At 46.8% G+C, this 16,374-nt stretch overlaps 2 protein-coding genes across 4 annotated transcripts in view; one reads left to right on the top strand and one right to left on the bottom strand.

Moving 5' to 3' along the window:
- NR3C2 (nuclear receptor subfamily 3 group C member 2) overlaps window positions 1–4,084 on the top strand; it is a 346,649-nt gene extending 342,565 nt beyond the window's left edge. Inside the window, exon 9 of the mRNA XM_049631214.1 lies at window positions 1,462–4,084. Coding sequence (XP_049487171.1) covers window positions 1,462–1,617 — 156 coding nt within the window. The 3' untranslated portion in view covers window positions 1,618–4,084. The remainder of the gene's footprint in view (window positions 1–1,461) is intronic.
- A 5,838-nt stretch (window positions 4,085–9,922) lies between these two features.
- The window catches only part of ARHGAP10 (Rho GTPase activating protein 10), a 322,588-nt gene continuing 316,136 nt past the window's right edge, over window positions 9,923–16,374 (bottom strand). For all 3 annotated transcript variants that reach the window (XM_049632246.1, XM_049632248.1, XM_049632247.1), the window contains exon 23: window positions 9,923–10,658. In XM_049632246.1, the coding sequence (XP_049488203.1) occupies window positions 10,570–10,658 (89 nt within the window). In that variant the 3' untranslated portion in view covers window positions 9,923–10,569. The remainder of the gene's footprint in view (window positions 10,659–16,374) is intronic.

Raw genomic sequence — 16,374 nt, 5'->3', positions numbered from 1 at the left:
GCCATACAGTTATTTACTATTCTTAAGATTGTAAATTGAGTTTAAAAAAAAACCCTGAGGGAAAGTTATAGATGGTATTTTCACTACCATCATTTTATTAAGACTACAGAGTTCTTTTATGGCCTGTAATATTGTCTGCTTTAATACAGTGGGAAATGGCCAAAAATTTCCTACAGTGAGGTATGGAAATAATGGTATATCGCATTTGTGGATAATTGGGTTTTTTAACTTACAGAATTGGGAGTGGTTCAGGTCCTGGAGGATGGAAGAGGTCCTTGGGTCACCAAGTAGGAAAAATAGCTGGATAGACAAGTAGGCATGGAGGTGGCCCTTGCTGTTTGCTCTCCACAATCAGCCTGAAATAGAAAGTGGCTGAGAATGGAGAAGAAATACACAAACACACAGCCGTGAGAAAGTTGGAAGTCCTGCTGTTTGCAGTAACATGGATGGATCTTGAGGCTATTATGCTAAGTGAAGTCACACAAAGAAAGATTATACATCATACTGTATGACATTACTTATATATGAAACCTAAAAAAAAAAAAACCAAACTCACAGAAACAGAGAATAGAGTGGTGTTAAGTAAGGAAAGGGGAAATGGAGAGACGGTGGTCGAAGGGCACAGACTTCAGTTCTAACAAAATAAGTTCTGGGAATATGAAATACAGCATGATAATTATAGCTAATACTGTATTTGTTACTTGAAAGTTGCTGGGTAGATAGAGCTTAAATTTCCTTACCACAAAAAAAAAAAGTAATTATATGACACAATGAAGGCGTTAATCACTTTGCAATATAGAAGTATCAGATCAGCCCATTGGGCACCTTAATCTTACACAGTGTAGCGCATCAGTGACACCTTAATAAAGCTAGCGGTGGGTACTGAGAAGTCTCAACCCTGCCCCCCGGCTCAGGGTGAGAAGCCAAAGGAGAGAAGAAGGTGGCAAGATGAAGGCCAGCATGTGGTGGCCCCAGCCCCAACTGACAGGGCCCACCCGGGACTAGAGGAAGCATGACTCATGCCAGCAAAGGCCTGGGCACCACCTGCCCCTCCACCCCAGCCCACCTTATAACCTGGGAAGGCCCATCACCACCTTATAGAGATACACGTACACGCCTGCTCCACCGAATTCGCACGTTTACGAACGAGAACTTGGTGAGAGCGATTCTGTGTCCCCACCACTAGGACCTCTGTAACTGACCCTGTTCCTACTGGTATATTCAGTATTGCACACTCAGTTCTCAGCTGGGATCAGTTCTGCACGAAAGGCATGGTGACAGGAGACATGAGCACCCCATCCTCCCCCAAAACAGATGCCTTAGCCAAATTAGGCAGCTTCACGGCCACGGTTTCCTGGTCAGATTTCTGCAAGTCTCTTGAGCTTACAGCAGGGTTAGGACACAGAGGGGCGTGGGGACGGAGATGAGGCCTCACTGTCCTGTTCCCCGTCTGTGTTGCAGCTGGTCAATGACTTGCTGGAATTCTGCTTCTACACCTTCCGAGAGTCCCAGGCCCTGAAGGTCGAGTTCCCCGCGATGCTGGTGGAGATTATCAGCGACCAGCTGCCCAAGGTGGAGTCCGGGAACGCCAAGCCCCTTTACTTTCACAGGAAGTGATGGAAGACATCTTACCAGGAGAGCTTTGCCTTAAGTTTCCCCATGTTATTCTACACCCACGAAGGACCTAAGGAATCATATTTTTGACATGTGATGGTTGATTCATACTTGTTCAGCAGTTTCTCAAGTTGAAAATCACGTCAAGGGTTCGGAGCCGGGAAAGCAGTTTGACACGGATTTGGCAAGACCTGAGCGGTCTGACGGATTCTTCCCTGTCCAATCCCCAGCGCTTAGAAACATGTTCCTGTTCCTCTGGATGAAAAGCCATATCTAGTCAATAACTCTCTGATTTTGATATTTTAACAGATGGAAGTTTTAACTATGCCATGTAGTTTCCGGTATCGCTTGTTTTAAAAGGGTTCAAGGACTAACGAACTTTTTAGAGCTTACCCTTGGTTGCACATAAAACGTATAGTCAATATGGGGCATTAATATTCTTTTGTTATTTAAAAAAACACACAAAAAAAGAAAAAAATATATACAGATTCCTGTTGTGTAATAACAGAGCACGTGGGGTGAAGAGCGGCCCCCTTGGTGGCGGGGGGGGGGGGCTTATTCGCCCGCGTTCCTCTGCATCACTGGTATACACACCCTTTAGCGTCCATTTATTTAATTAGAATGGATAAGATGTTAAAGAAATGCCTTGGTTTCAATTTCTAGTATCTATTGTGTTGGCTTTACAAATAATTTTTTGCAGTCTTTTGCTGTGCTGTACATTACTGTATGTATCAATTGTGAAGGACCTGAAATAAGGTATAAGGAACTTTTGTAAATGAGACACATACAAAAAAAAAAAAACAAAAAAAACAAAAAAAACAAAAAACAAAAAAACTTTAATGGTTGATAGGATGAAGGGGAAAGTATTTTTGAAAGAATTCTATTTTGCTGGAGACTATTTAAGTACTATCTTTGTCTAAACAAGGTAAAAATTTTTTTTGTAAAGTGAAATGTTCTGCATGCATAATGAACCGTTTACAGTGTATTTAAGAAAGGGAAAGCTGTGCCTTTTTTAGCTTCATATCTAATTTACCATTTTACAGTCTCTGTTGTAAATAACCACACTTAAACCTCTTTGGTTGTCTCTAAGCCTTTCTACCTTTTCTGTACTTTTGTTTTGTCTCTGGTCTCCCGCTTGGGGTGTTCTTGGGACTTGAGCACGGTTTCTGGCTTCTGGCTTCTGCTCCATCCTGCTTCCGTCCGGGAGCGACAGGCTGTGGTGCCCGCAGCTCCTCCAAGGGGTCACCTGACAACACACGTGCGAGAGGGTGTCCGGGAGTGCCGCAGCTTTAGGAGAGTTGCCTCTTTTCCTTTCTTCCTCACGAAGCAGAATCAGAATCGGCTCCAGGAGAGTGAGACCGGAAATGCCATGGCCCAGAGAGCTGAGTCTCATCCCATTGTAGAAAATTGGATTTTCTCCTTTGGGAAAGAAATTCCATGCACTCTCTACATCGGCGGAGGTGACATGTTCACTTCTGGTCTTGGAAAGGGGTTTTGCACTCCCGGAACTGGTCATGGGAACACATAGGCCATTGCAGGACGCACTGGGAAGATGCATTTTGGCACGGTTCGGTCAGAGTGGCGTGGAGACCGCACGATAATTAGAGGGTTTTTAGATTTTTAAAAGGTAGGTTTTAAAAATAAATTTTATACATAAACAGTTTTGGAAAAAAAAATAACTACAGATCATATAAGCAAGACAGTGGCACTAAAATTTTTAATTCATTAATCTGTTTGGCACTGATGCAATTTATCGCTTTTCTCTTGCCCCAGATCACAAACCTATATATCTTTGGGGAAACTTAACAATATGATTGCACTAAATAAACTACTTTGAACAGAGGCCAAATTAGTCTTTTAAAAGTGACGATAATCATCAGGTACTCAGTGAAATCACATTATTTTCCAGAACCTAAAAGCTGTAGCTGGAGAAGCCAGGATTAGGCAGCATTGGGATCACCACTTTTCTCCAGGGTTCACCATGCAGGCAACATTACCTTGTCTTTCAGAAGACACCTGCCTTATGCAAGGGGAAGCCTGTGAAAGCTGCATTCAGAGGGAGGACTTTTTCTTACATAATTTGCAATTTCAGTAATTTAATTTATAGGCAGATCTTTAAATATAGTCAACTTACATGCACAGCAATATGAAAGCCACACTTGGAAGGTGATAAGTACTCAGCATGCAGACTGGGAGTTTCTAGAAACGAAATGGCTTACAAGAGCAGCTTTTAGCTCAAGACTTACGTTTTATGAAATTGGAATTTCACTGTAACCAGGTTTGGGATGGAGACAGTCTGCATCAGCTTTTTGTATTAACAAAGTTACTGGCTCTTTATGTGTCTCCAGGTAACTTTGCTTGATTAAACAGCAAAGCCATATTCTAAATTCACTGTTGAATGCCTGTCCCAGTCCAAATTGTGTGTCTGCTCTTATTTTTGTACCATATTGCTCTTAAAAATCTTGGTTTGGTACAATTCATATTTCACCAAAACTTCTTCATATAATTAAAAAACACTAAGTTAGTTTAAAATGAAGCAATTTATATCTTTATGCAAAAACATATGTCTGTCTTTGCAAAGGACTGTAAGCAGATTACAATAAATCCTTTACTTTAATCACCTGTTGTTTTGGAAACATTTCATTTGAATGTCCGTAGGAACACCTGGATTTTTGTGTCCCTCTCAATCTGATAACTTGCACTTCTGCCTCCATCCAAGATAGAGTAACATTTCTGCCCCCGTGTTAAAGCCCCCCCCCCCTCCCATTAGCCACATGTCCATTATATTCTTTTGGGACTAATTAGATGCTTATTTCTCAGTGCTAATATTTGGGGTCACTAAAACCTGTAACAGTTTGATAACAATAACTGCTGCTAAACACTCTGTGTACATTGCCTCCTTTATCTTCACAGCCGTAGGAAAGCTCGATCATTCATTTTTCAGACTTTGAGACTGACCTGAGTAGACCAGATGCCCCACCTGACTCCAGAGTTCTTCCTCCATGCAGTTCTGCTTTGCTCCTTCCCATTAGATCCTCTTGGGCCAAGAGACTTGGCTCCCCACTGGCCATAATGCTTCTCACACTCCTTACAGGCTGCTCCCCTTAATTTCACGCATATAATATGGACCACAGAAGAGCAGCAAACAATTATCAGCTCATCTTAAAATTAGAAAACATATATTTCCCACCAGATAATTTCAAGTTCATTTTTAACATGTCATTTAACTGGTGATGAAACTATTTGCTTCCAGAAAGAGAAGACTAGTTGAGCATTAAACAAATTCAACTGTGTTCTAACATGATAGATTTCTGGAACACAACATGGCCATTAAACACAGGACGGGAGAGAAACAGTTTTAGATTTGTAAGCACAAATTTGTTTCTAAAACATCTGTACATGCAGTTAATTTTATATCTTAAAGCTAACAGAATTTGACCTACTAGGGAGCAAGGCTTTTCACCAAGAACCCCTAACTTTAAAAGGGAGCACGCTAGGGTGGCCGTTATTTAATTAGAGTGGGTGTCCTTTCTGAATGGAGCGGACTCATTCTTGGGACAAGTGTCACTCTATTTCTGAGATGTTCTAAAAGTGTTCTCAGACCCAAAGAATCCAGCTGCACGTTTAGGAATCCTTAGCTGAGAACGAAGACACTTCCCCTGAGACAGCCAGCCACTGCACACCAGAGCAGTGAAGATTATGCGCAGTGATGCATCTATAATTAGGGGTTTGTTTGCTTCTGTGTGTTGAATGCCCCTCAATCAAATAGAAAACACTGTCCCTCTATGTTAAAGTCAGCTCAAACATACTTTTTATAAACTGTGAGTGTACACAGACTAAAATGACTTGATTACAAGTCTCCCTGGCACTTTAATTTCAAGCCCTCCGATTGTCAGTGCAGCAGTTTTCTTGGAAGTAACACTGTGGCTTTCCCAACAACACTGGATAAGAGAAGATTAGAATATGATCTTAACGGTCAGCATGGACCAAGACTATATCCAAAGCAAAGCAAACCACGGAGCAGAGTAGCAGGCGGTAGCTGCAAACCACCCCAAAATGTAGCGGGGTTTGAATCAACCACCGTTTGTTATTTCTAGTGAGTTTACAAATCAGCTGGGAGGGTTCTGCCAACCTGGACCAGGCTCGGCGGAATCTGGCCTCATGGGGCATCTGCAGTTAAGCAGCAGTCCGACTGGTCTGGGATAGTTCTGCTCCTCGTGGCCTCTCATCCTCCAGCGGACCAGCCTAGGCGAATTTTCATGGTAAAGGCAAGGCTCTAATAAGAAAGAAAGGGGAAGGTATAACACTTTTCAAGCCTCCCATTGCATCAAGTTTGCTCCTATGCCATTGGCCAAAACAGGTTACAAGGTCAAGTCTAGAGTCATCATGGAGGGCTCCACAAAAAGGGACATGGATTCAAAGAGGGGTGAAATTTGGGATCATTAAATCAATCTACACTGGCAATTACCCTGATACTTTTTCATAGAATTTACATTGCCAGGATAGCAGTTTCCAAGTTATCCATGGTCACAGCTACAGAAAGGGTCACAGCTACTACGAAGCCGTGTTGGAGCGTGTTTCTCCTGCAGTGTTTCCTCGCTGCTGAAATCCTCCATGGAAGAAGAAATCTAGACACCAGCACATGACACTGAGCTGTCTAAATCAATATTGTGCATTTACTGCCCAAGTTCAAAGTGCAGGTCTCTTGCTGGACAAAAAGCAGAAGTCTGCTTTCCAATCAAGTTGATCTTTTCTGATAGGGAAGAGTTCTCGGAGATATTCCTCCAACCAGTAGATTGAGAAACTTTGTTTGCAGACATGAGCATTAGGAGACTATGCCAGGTTACCCGAGGAGGGTGGCAATAAATTACTGCCCCGGCCAGTCAAGGAAAAAGAGTGCTGACAGGCACTGGAGAAGACATTTGCAGAGCTTGGAGCAGGAAAGCCGTTTGAGGACATGCTCCTGGAATGACATCTTTGGATAGGAGGAAGGAAGGAAAGTTATGTGGCTCAGGAAGATTAAAAAAAGGCATGGAAAATATCTGGCTGAGAAAGGAGTCACCAAGACCAGCATTGAGAGATTGGAGGGGAGAACAGTCAGAAGGTGAGAAGGGGGCCAGAACCGAGGTGAATAGGGAACAAAGACAAGGGCAAGATTACAGAGGCAAAGTATGCCCCTGGGAAGGAGAGGAAAGGGCAGACCATGTAAAGGGAAAGCCGAGGAATGGCCTTTGGAAAAGTACCTGGACGAAAGCAGTGAGTGGCCAGGAGACAAGAAGGGGGACAGAGACTATTCCCACCACCAGGGTACCCTGCTGTCTACCTTCTCCCATCTCCATTTACCAAACTCTTTCCCGCTGGGCACCCTTCAGGCACTTATCTTTTGTCACAACATCTCAATGAGGTTGGTGCTGTTCTCTATTGCACAGAAGGGGACTGAAGCATAAAGAGGCAAGTTCACTTGCCCAAGGTCACCAAAGTATAAAATAGTTTAAAAAAAAAAAAAAAAGGATTCAAAATTGGTTGTTTGTAACTCAAAGCTCACACTTTTTTTAGCCACTGTCTTAGGTCCCTAGAACTGCTGTAACAAGGTGCCACAAACCATCGGCTGCAAGTCCAGGAGCAAGGTGTTGGCAGGGCTGGTTCCTTCTGAGGGCCATGAGGGAGGGATCTGTTCCAGACTTCTCTTGCTTGGCTTGTGGACGACTGTCTTCTCCCTGTGTGTCTTTTCATATTGTCTTCCCTATATGTATGTCTGTCTCAGTGTCCAAATTTCCCTTTTATAAGGACACCAGTCATATTGGACTAGGGCCCCACCCTACTAACCTCATCTTAACTAATTACACCTGCAACCATCCTACTTCCAAATGAGGTCACGTTCTGAGGTACTAGGGGTTAGGATCTCAACATACGCATTTTGGAGGGGAGTGCAAATCAACCCCAAACAGCCATTGTCCCTTATTGGCCCCCAGAAGCAAGATGGCACAGCAGAAAGAACATGTAGTCAGCTGACTGAACCTGAGCAAGGCTCTTTGTCCTTGAGGCCTCCATCTTCCCATCCATAAAACGGGATAAATTCTCCTGGCTCATTCAATCACTGTATGGCAAGAATGAGTTAACCATCCTTCACTGGCAGAGTCCACTGCTTCCCCTGCCCATACCTGCAAGTGCACATATTTTTGCTACATAAAGGAAGGGGGAAAACCAGTACAAGGTCTTTAGCTCTAATCTCACATGGCATCTTCTTATATGGTCTGCAGAACAGGCCCTGGGCGATGAAATCAGATGCAAGCCCCACAGCCAGCCCCATGGCAAGCAGAAACGCAGCACCTGAGTGTCTGTTTTCGTCCCCAATCCCCTTGGTGATTGTCAATGAATACAAGCTGGAGACCCGTTCTGAGCGGCCGCTGGATGAGGTGGGCTGAGGAGCCAGAGCCCTGCGGACGCTCGGGGGATTGGCCACATCCATGTAGCAGAAACGGAGAAACAAATACACCCTATTTCTCTTCTGGGGAAACGAAGATGATCTGCCAACGTAAGAGCACACCTCCTGATCCCGTTACTAGGTATACCCTGGGCCAGACCCAGAGGGAAGCTCCCTACCTGAAGGCCTTGGCAAGCCTGGCCACACCGGTCCTGTTTGCAGAGCAAAGCACCCCAGGTCCCCTCTGGCGTTCCTCCCTCGACAGCCACAGGAGGGGACTGCAGGGCTTGGTGCTGTCGGAGCCCTTGGATCCAGCATGTTCTGAGGCTTCGTGACCACCACACTGGCATCCTACAGAACACAGATGGCCCTGACAACAGAGGTGCAAGTGACGGTCATGGTGGGAACAATACAAGGAATAGCAGCTCCCATTCACTGAACACGTACTACATACCGGGCATCCTACTTGCATTAGATCATTTCAACCCAAACCTCTGGGCATCATTTTCTTTTTAGGAGGAAGAATCACAGAATCAATTTAATCTACCCAAAATCACACAGGCAGTCACACTTCGTAGCAATTTCCTTGATCAAGAGTGTGGTGGTAAACACACTTTGGGAGTTGGTAGTCTGACGGATAACCGTGGGTGGGGGTGCACCTCACTGTGAAAAATGGAAATCTTCTCCAAGCAAGCAAATAAATCAAGTCCTGGTGCAGTGGGTCTTATTGTCAATGCCCTACAGGGATATACCAATTAGGAAAACTGCCAGGAAATCACTCCCAGTGCTATACTGAGCCCACTCCAACTGCCCATACGTTTGCATTTTCCCGCAGAGGCCTTTTGTAAAGTGGGACACGTCAGTAACTCCTTCTCATAAGCCAAGTTTCCCTTCCGCATCCCTTAGCAGTGGGCATGCACAGGAAGTGATAACTCAGAAAACAGGACACCGGGGCTGGCCACTGTCGGGCGGCCCTGGGCTCCTCGGCAGTCCCAGGACTTTCCCAATGGACAGTTCAGTACTGTAAATTACGCTGCACTGAGACTGTCTTGATGTAAAACATGGATACTTTTCAACAGGCCCATTCCCCTGTACACCCATCACCCCAAACTGAACACCCTACATGGTCCGTGTAGGTGAATTCAAACCTGAGAGCCAGCAAGCCTTGTATCAATTCATCTGGGGACGATGCAGACACATCTTTCTTGTGACAAATTATTAGGAGTAAAAGTTTGACGGGCTGAGGAACCTCCCGTGGGGAAGAGAGACATGCCAGGCCCCCACAGCAGGCTCTGTGGTGGGGCTGGCTTCAGAATGATGAGTCTCCTAAAAATGAGTCCCACACTCCACAGGACTCCAGATCAGAGGACAAAGAGGAATTCGGCTGAATCTGTGCCTGGAAAGAATGAGGAAGCATCACAGTGTGGCCCACCCACAGGTGGGGCACCATAACGTGTAGGGTTGTGGCTGAGGCCTGACAGCCACCCTGCAGCCGGGCTTCAGGCAGATGGAGAGATTAGTGCTAAGGCCTGGAAGACAGAGGGAACACAGGGCAGGGTGGGGACAGACTTGCACGGTGAAGCTAGTCAGCGGGGGGCCGGGGGCGCAGCCTCAGCCCCACTCCTGCTCGGGAGTCACATGGGCCATGGGGGAAAGGCCTGTTCCGGTGGCTGGAGGAGCCCCTCCAGGATTTCACACGTCAGGGAAGTCTGCTGCCCTCAGGAACACGCCCTGCTATGAATAAGCAAGGCTTCTTGTTAATAAATTCTACCTGCGTGTGCCAACGTCAGAGGAAAATGAGTTTCTATCCACTGGATGCCAAATCATAAAACGTTGCAGAGGGAATGAATTCCACCATCTCTTCCCCACATTATGACACAAATCAAATAGTAAATTACATTTTATTTCATTTACAGAGACCTTGGGGCAAAAAGGTGGTGTTTGGGAAACAGCACACAGGTGAGAAGCACCAAGGAGAAGCCTGTTATAAATACGCCAGTGTGCTCTAAGTAGAGTGAATGTGGGTCCCAGCGGTGGCCATCTAGGAAGGAGCGTCTTTCTGCTGCCCTGTGGGTTTGGACCAATTCCCCGCCTGCCAGCGGCAAGCCCCCTCCACACCACATCAACCAAAGCCAAGAGCACAGCCTGCAAACACCACGAGTAAGTGCAGTTCCCTTTTACATCTCAGCAGCACGTGTGCAGAGAAGTGCCTGGTGGGATGATCACCAACAGGGGAGGCTGGGCAGGCAGAAGACTGGATAATTAAAAATCACAGTCCAAAGTCCCCAGGCTTGACAAATGAAAAGTCCATTCCACGAATCCTGCTACTCTTCTCCCATTCCACAGATCTACACGGTTCTGTGCGGTGCGCCCGCTCCCCCCACCGCTGGCGGGGTGTCTCCCTCCCCTCCCCTCAGGTGCCAATCCATGGTCTGAAGTTCCCGTGTCCAGGGGGCTGTGGGTCCCGCCCTGGAGGAAGAAGGCAGGTTCCCAGGAGCCAAAGGTCCATGTGGGGCCTCGCAGGCCAGACACTACAGCAGCTTGACATAATTCTGTGGAATCAGCCCCCTCTTGCCATTCAGAGTCCCTTCTAGCCAGCCGGGTTCCCTCGAGGTTTGCACTGAAAAGGAAGAGAAATTGCTTTTTACCAAAATGTCCCCAAGTACTTGCTCCCTGTGGAATTCACTGTACTGCTGGGTGTCTTAAAGGATCAACCAGAAGAGAATGGGGCCCATGTCTGGGATGTCTGGTTACAAATCTGCACAAGGGCTATTTATAGGACCTGCCCCTTGGCCACTACAGACCTCATGCAGCCCCTCGCAGCCTCCTAACAGGTCCCCGAGCTTCCAGCCTGCCTGGCTCATTCTGATCCGCTATGCATAAAGGAGCTCAGCGAACTCTCTAGAACACAGAGCTGATCATGTCCCCCTGCTTAAAGTCCACTGTGTCCAGGAGCAAACCCAAGCTTCTAGTGGTCTGATGCACAGACACCCAGCCCACTCGAATCTCCAGTCTCCCTTCACTCTCCCCACCAGTGCCATGCCTTTCACCTGAAATGCCTTTCTCCCACCTCTTCACCAGGTGATTCTTCCTCTTCAGAGACCTTGAAATGCCCCGTCCTCTGGGGAGACTCCCTCGACCATTCCCAGCACTCATCAGGCCTCACAGCGTCATCTGGGCACTTGTGTGTCTGCCACACTGGATGGGCTGCTCCTGACGACAGGGCCTAGGCCTAACATACCCTGGGCACGGTGCCTAGCAAACTGCAGGTATCCATAAATATCCATGACGGATACAGTAGAAAATAACCACAGGCTGGACAGCAAAGGGCATCACCAGGGTTTAGAAGTAAAATACAGACGCATCTAATAACCCCCAAGTGTGGGCAAGCCGCCACTCAGGCCTTGACCACAGCCGGCCGTGCGCAGTGAGGCGAGGGGAGGTGTGGCCTAGGCCAGCACACCAGCCCAGGAGCTGGCTGAGCAATGCAGCTGTGATGGCGACCCATAAGAAGAACTACTGGGCATCAGAAGCCGGCACACAAGGACATGTACACAACACACAAAAGCTTCATCAAACAACACCTCCCTCACTATGTGCAATGCACTCTCTTTATTCTATTATTCTGAAATGCTGACTGCAACTCAGGAAATGCAGTTCATAAGCCACTAACGTGTGGCAGCCCACAGTATGACCTCTGCATAGCTGTTCATTCAGCTCTGACGCTCTCCTCCCGGCCTATATATGCCTGGACAACGCCTCCTCACCCTTCAGGTATCAGCTTGGGTGTTCGTCCCTCTGAGATCACTCCTAGTGCTCCAGACTAGGTCAGAGCACCCAGTTATACACCATACGTGTTGTGTGTGTGTGTGTGTGTGTGTGTGTGTGTGTCAGAGAGACAGAGGGAGGGAGAGGAAGGGAGGGAGAGGGAGATGGACTATTTCCCTTCTAGTCTAGGTTCTAACATGAGACAGGGACACCGCACCCCGAGCACCATGCCCAGCGCGTGAGGATTTGTTTGAAGGATGAACAGGTATGAAGGAACTAGGTACGTGCTCTCCAGGCAGTCTGGCAGCAAGTCTCCCTCTTTGCCTCTTTGCTCCCTCACTGATTTCCGGCCTGACGCTGTGCCTCAGAGCAGCATTTTTAAAGGCTCCCACTTATTCCAAACCACCCAAGCTGGCAATACTACCAGAGCAGCCACCGGCAGGGGAGGGGACTGGATGCCGTGGGAAAGACCCCCAGGGGTTGTGCAACATGGGGACCTCAATGGAAAGGGGCCCCAGGCTCAGGACAGAGGGCCTGGAGGGGACTCCCAGCTGACAGGTGCTAACCAGGTGCACCTGGGGAACTACTTAACCCTCAGGGCCCCGCTCAGCCTCCTCACCTACATGATGGGGTTACAGCACTTGGCCTGTAGGACTACTACAAGTAGGAGGCCGTCAAATAGTTTATGGAAGAACACCTTGGATGTGCTCATTGTTTCATCTCTGATACACACACACCAACGCCCACGCTCACACAGAGTAGGTATTGACAGACACAGGCTGAACAGAAGAGAAAGAAAAGAAATTTCCCATAAAGTTAGGGGTGAAGGAGGCCCGCACACATGAAACCAGGCTAGGTCAGGAATCCTGTACCCATCCTACCGCTAGACCAGGGGGTTTATCCATACCTCATCTGCTTCCTCTGCAGCTCTTAATTCCCCAAGGTGTAGGAAAGAAATGTCACCAACTTAGGGGACTGAGAGGACCTCTTACAGTATCCAAGAGCTTGGAAGTGGCCACGGGCTGACAGGAGGGCAGGAACGGGTGAAGGAGTGCAGAGCACCCGTAGCTGGGCCTCCCCAGGCACAGGAAAGTGCCTCGGAGGTTTCAGATGAGGCCGGTGAGGGTCTCACCACGCTCCTGGGAGCGTCAAATCCCAAAATGCCCATCCTAGACTCCTTGCTGTACTTCACTGGTCAAACCATTTCCTCCAATGGCAATGTGATAGTTTCACGTGTCAACTTGGCTAGGCCATGAGACTCACACGTTATTCTAGATGTTTAAACGTGATGAACAGGGAAATCAGTAGACTTTTAAGTAAAGCAGATTACCTTGCATAATATGGGTGGGCCTCATTCAAGAAGTTGAAGGCCTTAACAGAACAAAGCCTGACATCGCTCAAAGAAGAGGGAACCCTGCCCTTGGACACAGACAGCAACTACTCCCTGGGTCTCCAGCCTGCTGGCCTATCCTACAGATTTTGCATCTCCACAACTGCATGAGCCAATACCTATCTATCAAAAGCGATTCACTCATTCACATACACTCACATCCTATGTGTTCTGTTTCTCTGGAGAACCCTGATACAGGTGGCTTTGGAAATAAGAACCTCATTTTGGGAAGATTTTGACTCCTAGAGGCAGTGAATCTAAGAGAAATGAGATGCTGGCTGGAACTCTGGCTCCCTAATGACTGGGAGACCCTGGATGATTTACTTCCATCTCTCATGACCTCCGTGCTCCTCGTTTCTAAAAGACAAGAAGCGATCTGAAGTTGCTGCTGAGATTAAAATGAGACACTTTACATGAGATGTGATGCCAGGCACACACCATGTCCATGCCCCTGTCCAATGCAGGCAAGTAAATGTGTGTGGGTCTCAGTTTTTGTCATGCCCCTGGTGCCCGTCCCTGAGGGCTGAACACTCCCTGTCTCAGTCCAAGAGCTTGGCTCTCCTTTAACTGTGGAGCCCCTGTCAGCCTCATGCTGGGAGAAGGCCATGGGCACAGGGCGAGACAGGTGTTATGAGCTGCATGCTTGTGTCTGCCCAGGATTCATGCATTGAAACCTTAACTGCCAGCGGGACGATATTAGGAGGTAGGGTCTTTGGGAGGGATATGTGTTAGCTGAGCTCATGAGGGTGGCATTCCATGATGGAAGTATCCTTGTAAGAAAAGACAGGAGAGGATCACTTCCTCTCCTTCCAACCTCCCTACCACTACCCCCCACCCCCTCCGGCCACACACACACAAACCATGTGAGGAAACCGGAAAGAGAGCTCCCACCAGAACCCGACCATGCTGATGAGAATTCCCAGCCTCCAGAATGGTGGGACATACATTTCTGCTGCTTAAGCCACCCAGTCTGTGGTATTTGTTACAGAAGCCCCAACTAAGATGAAGGGTATGGGGCCAGGGACCCCAACTAGCACTGAAGAGTAGTAAATACCTTCCTCAAATGCTCCCAAAGCCACTAGGCATGGGAATGGAATGGGGGGAGTGAACTAAAGATAGTTCCACCAAATTCCCTGACGTTGGGCTGCCACCAGCCACAATTCCCTGTCGGGGCCAGGTCGGCAGCTCCAGCACTCAACCAAGAGGCTGTGGAGAGGCAGCTGCTCACTGAAGACCCCCAGGACACAGAGGGAGACAGTATGGCAGTCACTCAGCAAGCACTAGAGAGCACTAACTATGTGCCCGGTGCCGTGGAAGGGCCTCGGCCACACCCTGTCCTGCCACATAGAGCTGTGTGGTCCTGGGCGAGTCACACACCCTTAAGAACCCAATCAGTACGTGATGACAATTATACCAATGCTCCCTAATATGTGTGGTTTTTTTTAACTGTTGTAAAATATGTAGCACTTAAAATTTACTATTTTAATAATTTTGAAGCGTGCAATTCAGGGGAATTAAGAATATTTGCAATGTTGTGTAACCATCGCCACTATCCACATCCATTTCCAGAATTTTTACATCTTCCCAAACTGAAGTTCTGTGTCCATTAAACATTAACTCCTCACTCCCCACCCTGAGCTCCTGGGAACCTCTAGTCTACTTTCTGTCTCTAGGAATTTGCCTATTATAGGGATTTCATATAAGTGGAATTCTGCACTATTTGTCCTTTTGTGACAAGCTTATTTCACTTAACATAATATCCTTAAGGTTCACCCATGCTGGGGCATGTATCAGATTTTCATTCCTTTTATGGATGAATATTCCATTATACATATATATGCCACATTCTGTTTACCCAATGAACACGTGGGTGTTTCCACCTTTTGGCTATTGTGAAAAGGCAGCTGTGAACATGGGTGTACAAATACCTGTTTGAGTCCCTGCTTTCAATTCTTCTCTGTATCTATCCAGAAGTGGAATTGCTCGATTCCATGGTAATTCTGTACTTAATTTTTTTCCATACTGCCTTCCAACAGCTACATGTAACATTTTACATTCCTCCCAGCAATGCACAAGGGTTCCAATTTCTCCATATTGTCCCCGATACTTGTTACTTTCTGAGGTTTTTTTTTAAAGATTTCTTAATGTTTACTTATTTTGGGAGAGAGTGTGCACTCAAGCAGGGGAGGGGCAGTGGGAAAGAGAGAGAGAGACACCAAGACAGAGAGAGAGAGAGAGAGAGAGAGAGAGAGAGACAGACAGACAGACAGACACCCAAGCAGGTTCCACACTGTCAGCACAGAGCCTGATGTGGGGTTCGAACTCAAGAACTGTGAGATCATGACCTGAGCTGAAATCAAGAGTCAGACGCTTTACCGACTGAGCCACTCAGGTGCACCCAGAGGGTTAGTTTTTTTGTTTGTGACTTTAGATGTTTTTTTGATTAACAGCCATCCTAATGGATATGAGGTGAAATTTCACTGTGGTTTTTCCATGTCTTCATGAATTACCACCCCATAACAACAGGGGCACTAGAGCTAGAGACAAGAATAATTTGTAAGAAGCTTTCTCCAGAAGAGAATATGGTGGGATTTTTTTTAACATAATAAAAACAAGATGTAAGACAAATATTCAAGTCACTGAAGCATCATCATAATATAGTGAATACCCAGAACCCAGGTGATGTGTGACTGATACAGAGGCCTCGTCCTAGGCTTGTCCCTATGCCATCCCCTCACCAAAGCCCCTTCCTACCCTGAGGTGATCAGGAGCTTGAATGTTCTATTTCTCATTCTCTTACCCTGGCTGCAGTTAAAACACAATCTCATCACATCTGTTCATATCTCTAAATAATAGACTACTTATTTTGCTTATTTCCAAGCTTAGCCAGAACCACATTATGTACTCTTCTGGCACTCCCTTTTTTTGCTTAATATGTAAAGATTCCTTAAGGTTAGGAATAGATCCAGGAGTACAATTGTTGGGTTGTGGGTTCTGTACAGATTCAACCTGCCAAGATAATGCTAAATTGTTTTGCAAGGATTACTCTTTATGTATTTGAGACCTTTAAAAGGAATCACCAGAAGCTTCACAAGATCAACCTGGGCCACACCTGCTCTCCAAAGCATCGGATCAATCACGTATCCAAGTGTAAACGAACAAAGTCTAGGAAGCGCGT

This window comes from Panthera uncia, chromosome B1, assembly GCF_023721935.1.
Source record: "Panthera uncia isolate 11264 chromosome B1, Puncia_PCG_1.0, whole genome shotgun sequence".
Lineage (NCBI taxonomy): Eukaryota > Metazoa > Chordata > Mammalia > Carnivora > Felidae > Panthera > Panthera uncia.
This window is presented reverse-complemented; position numbering and strand designations above follow the sequence as displayed.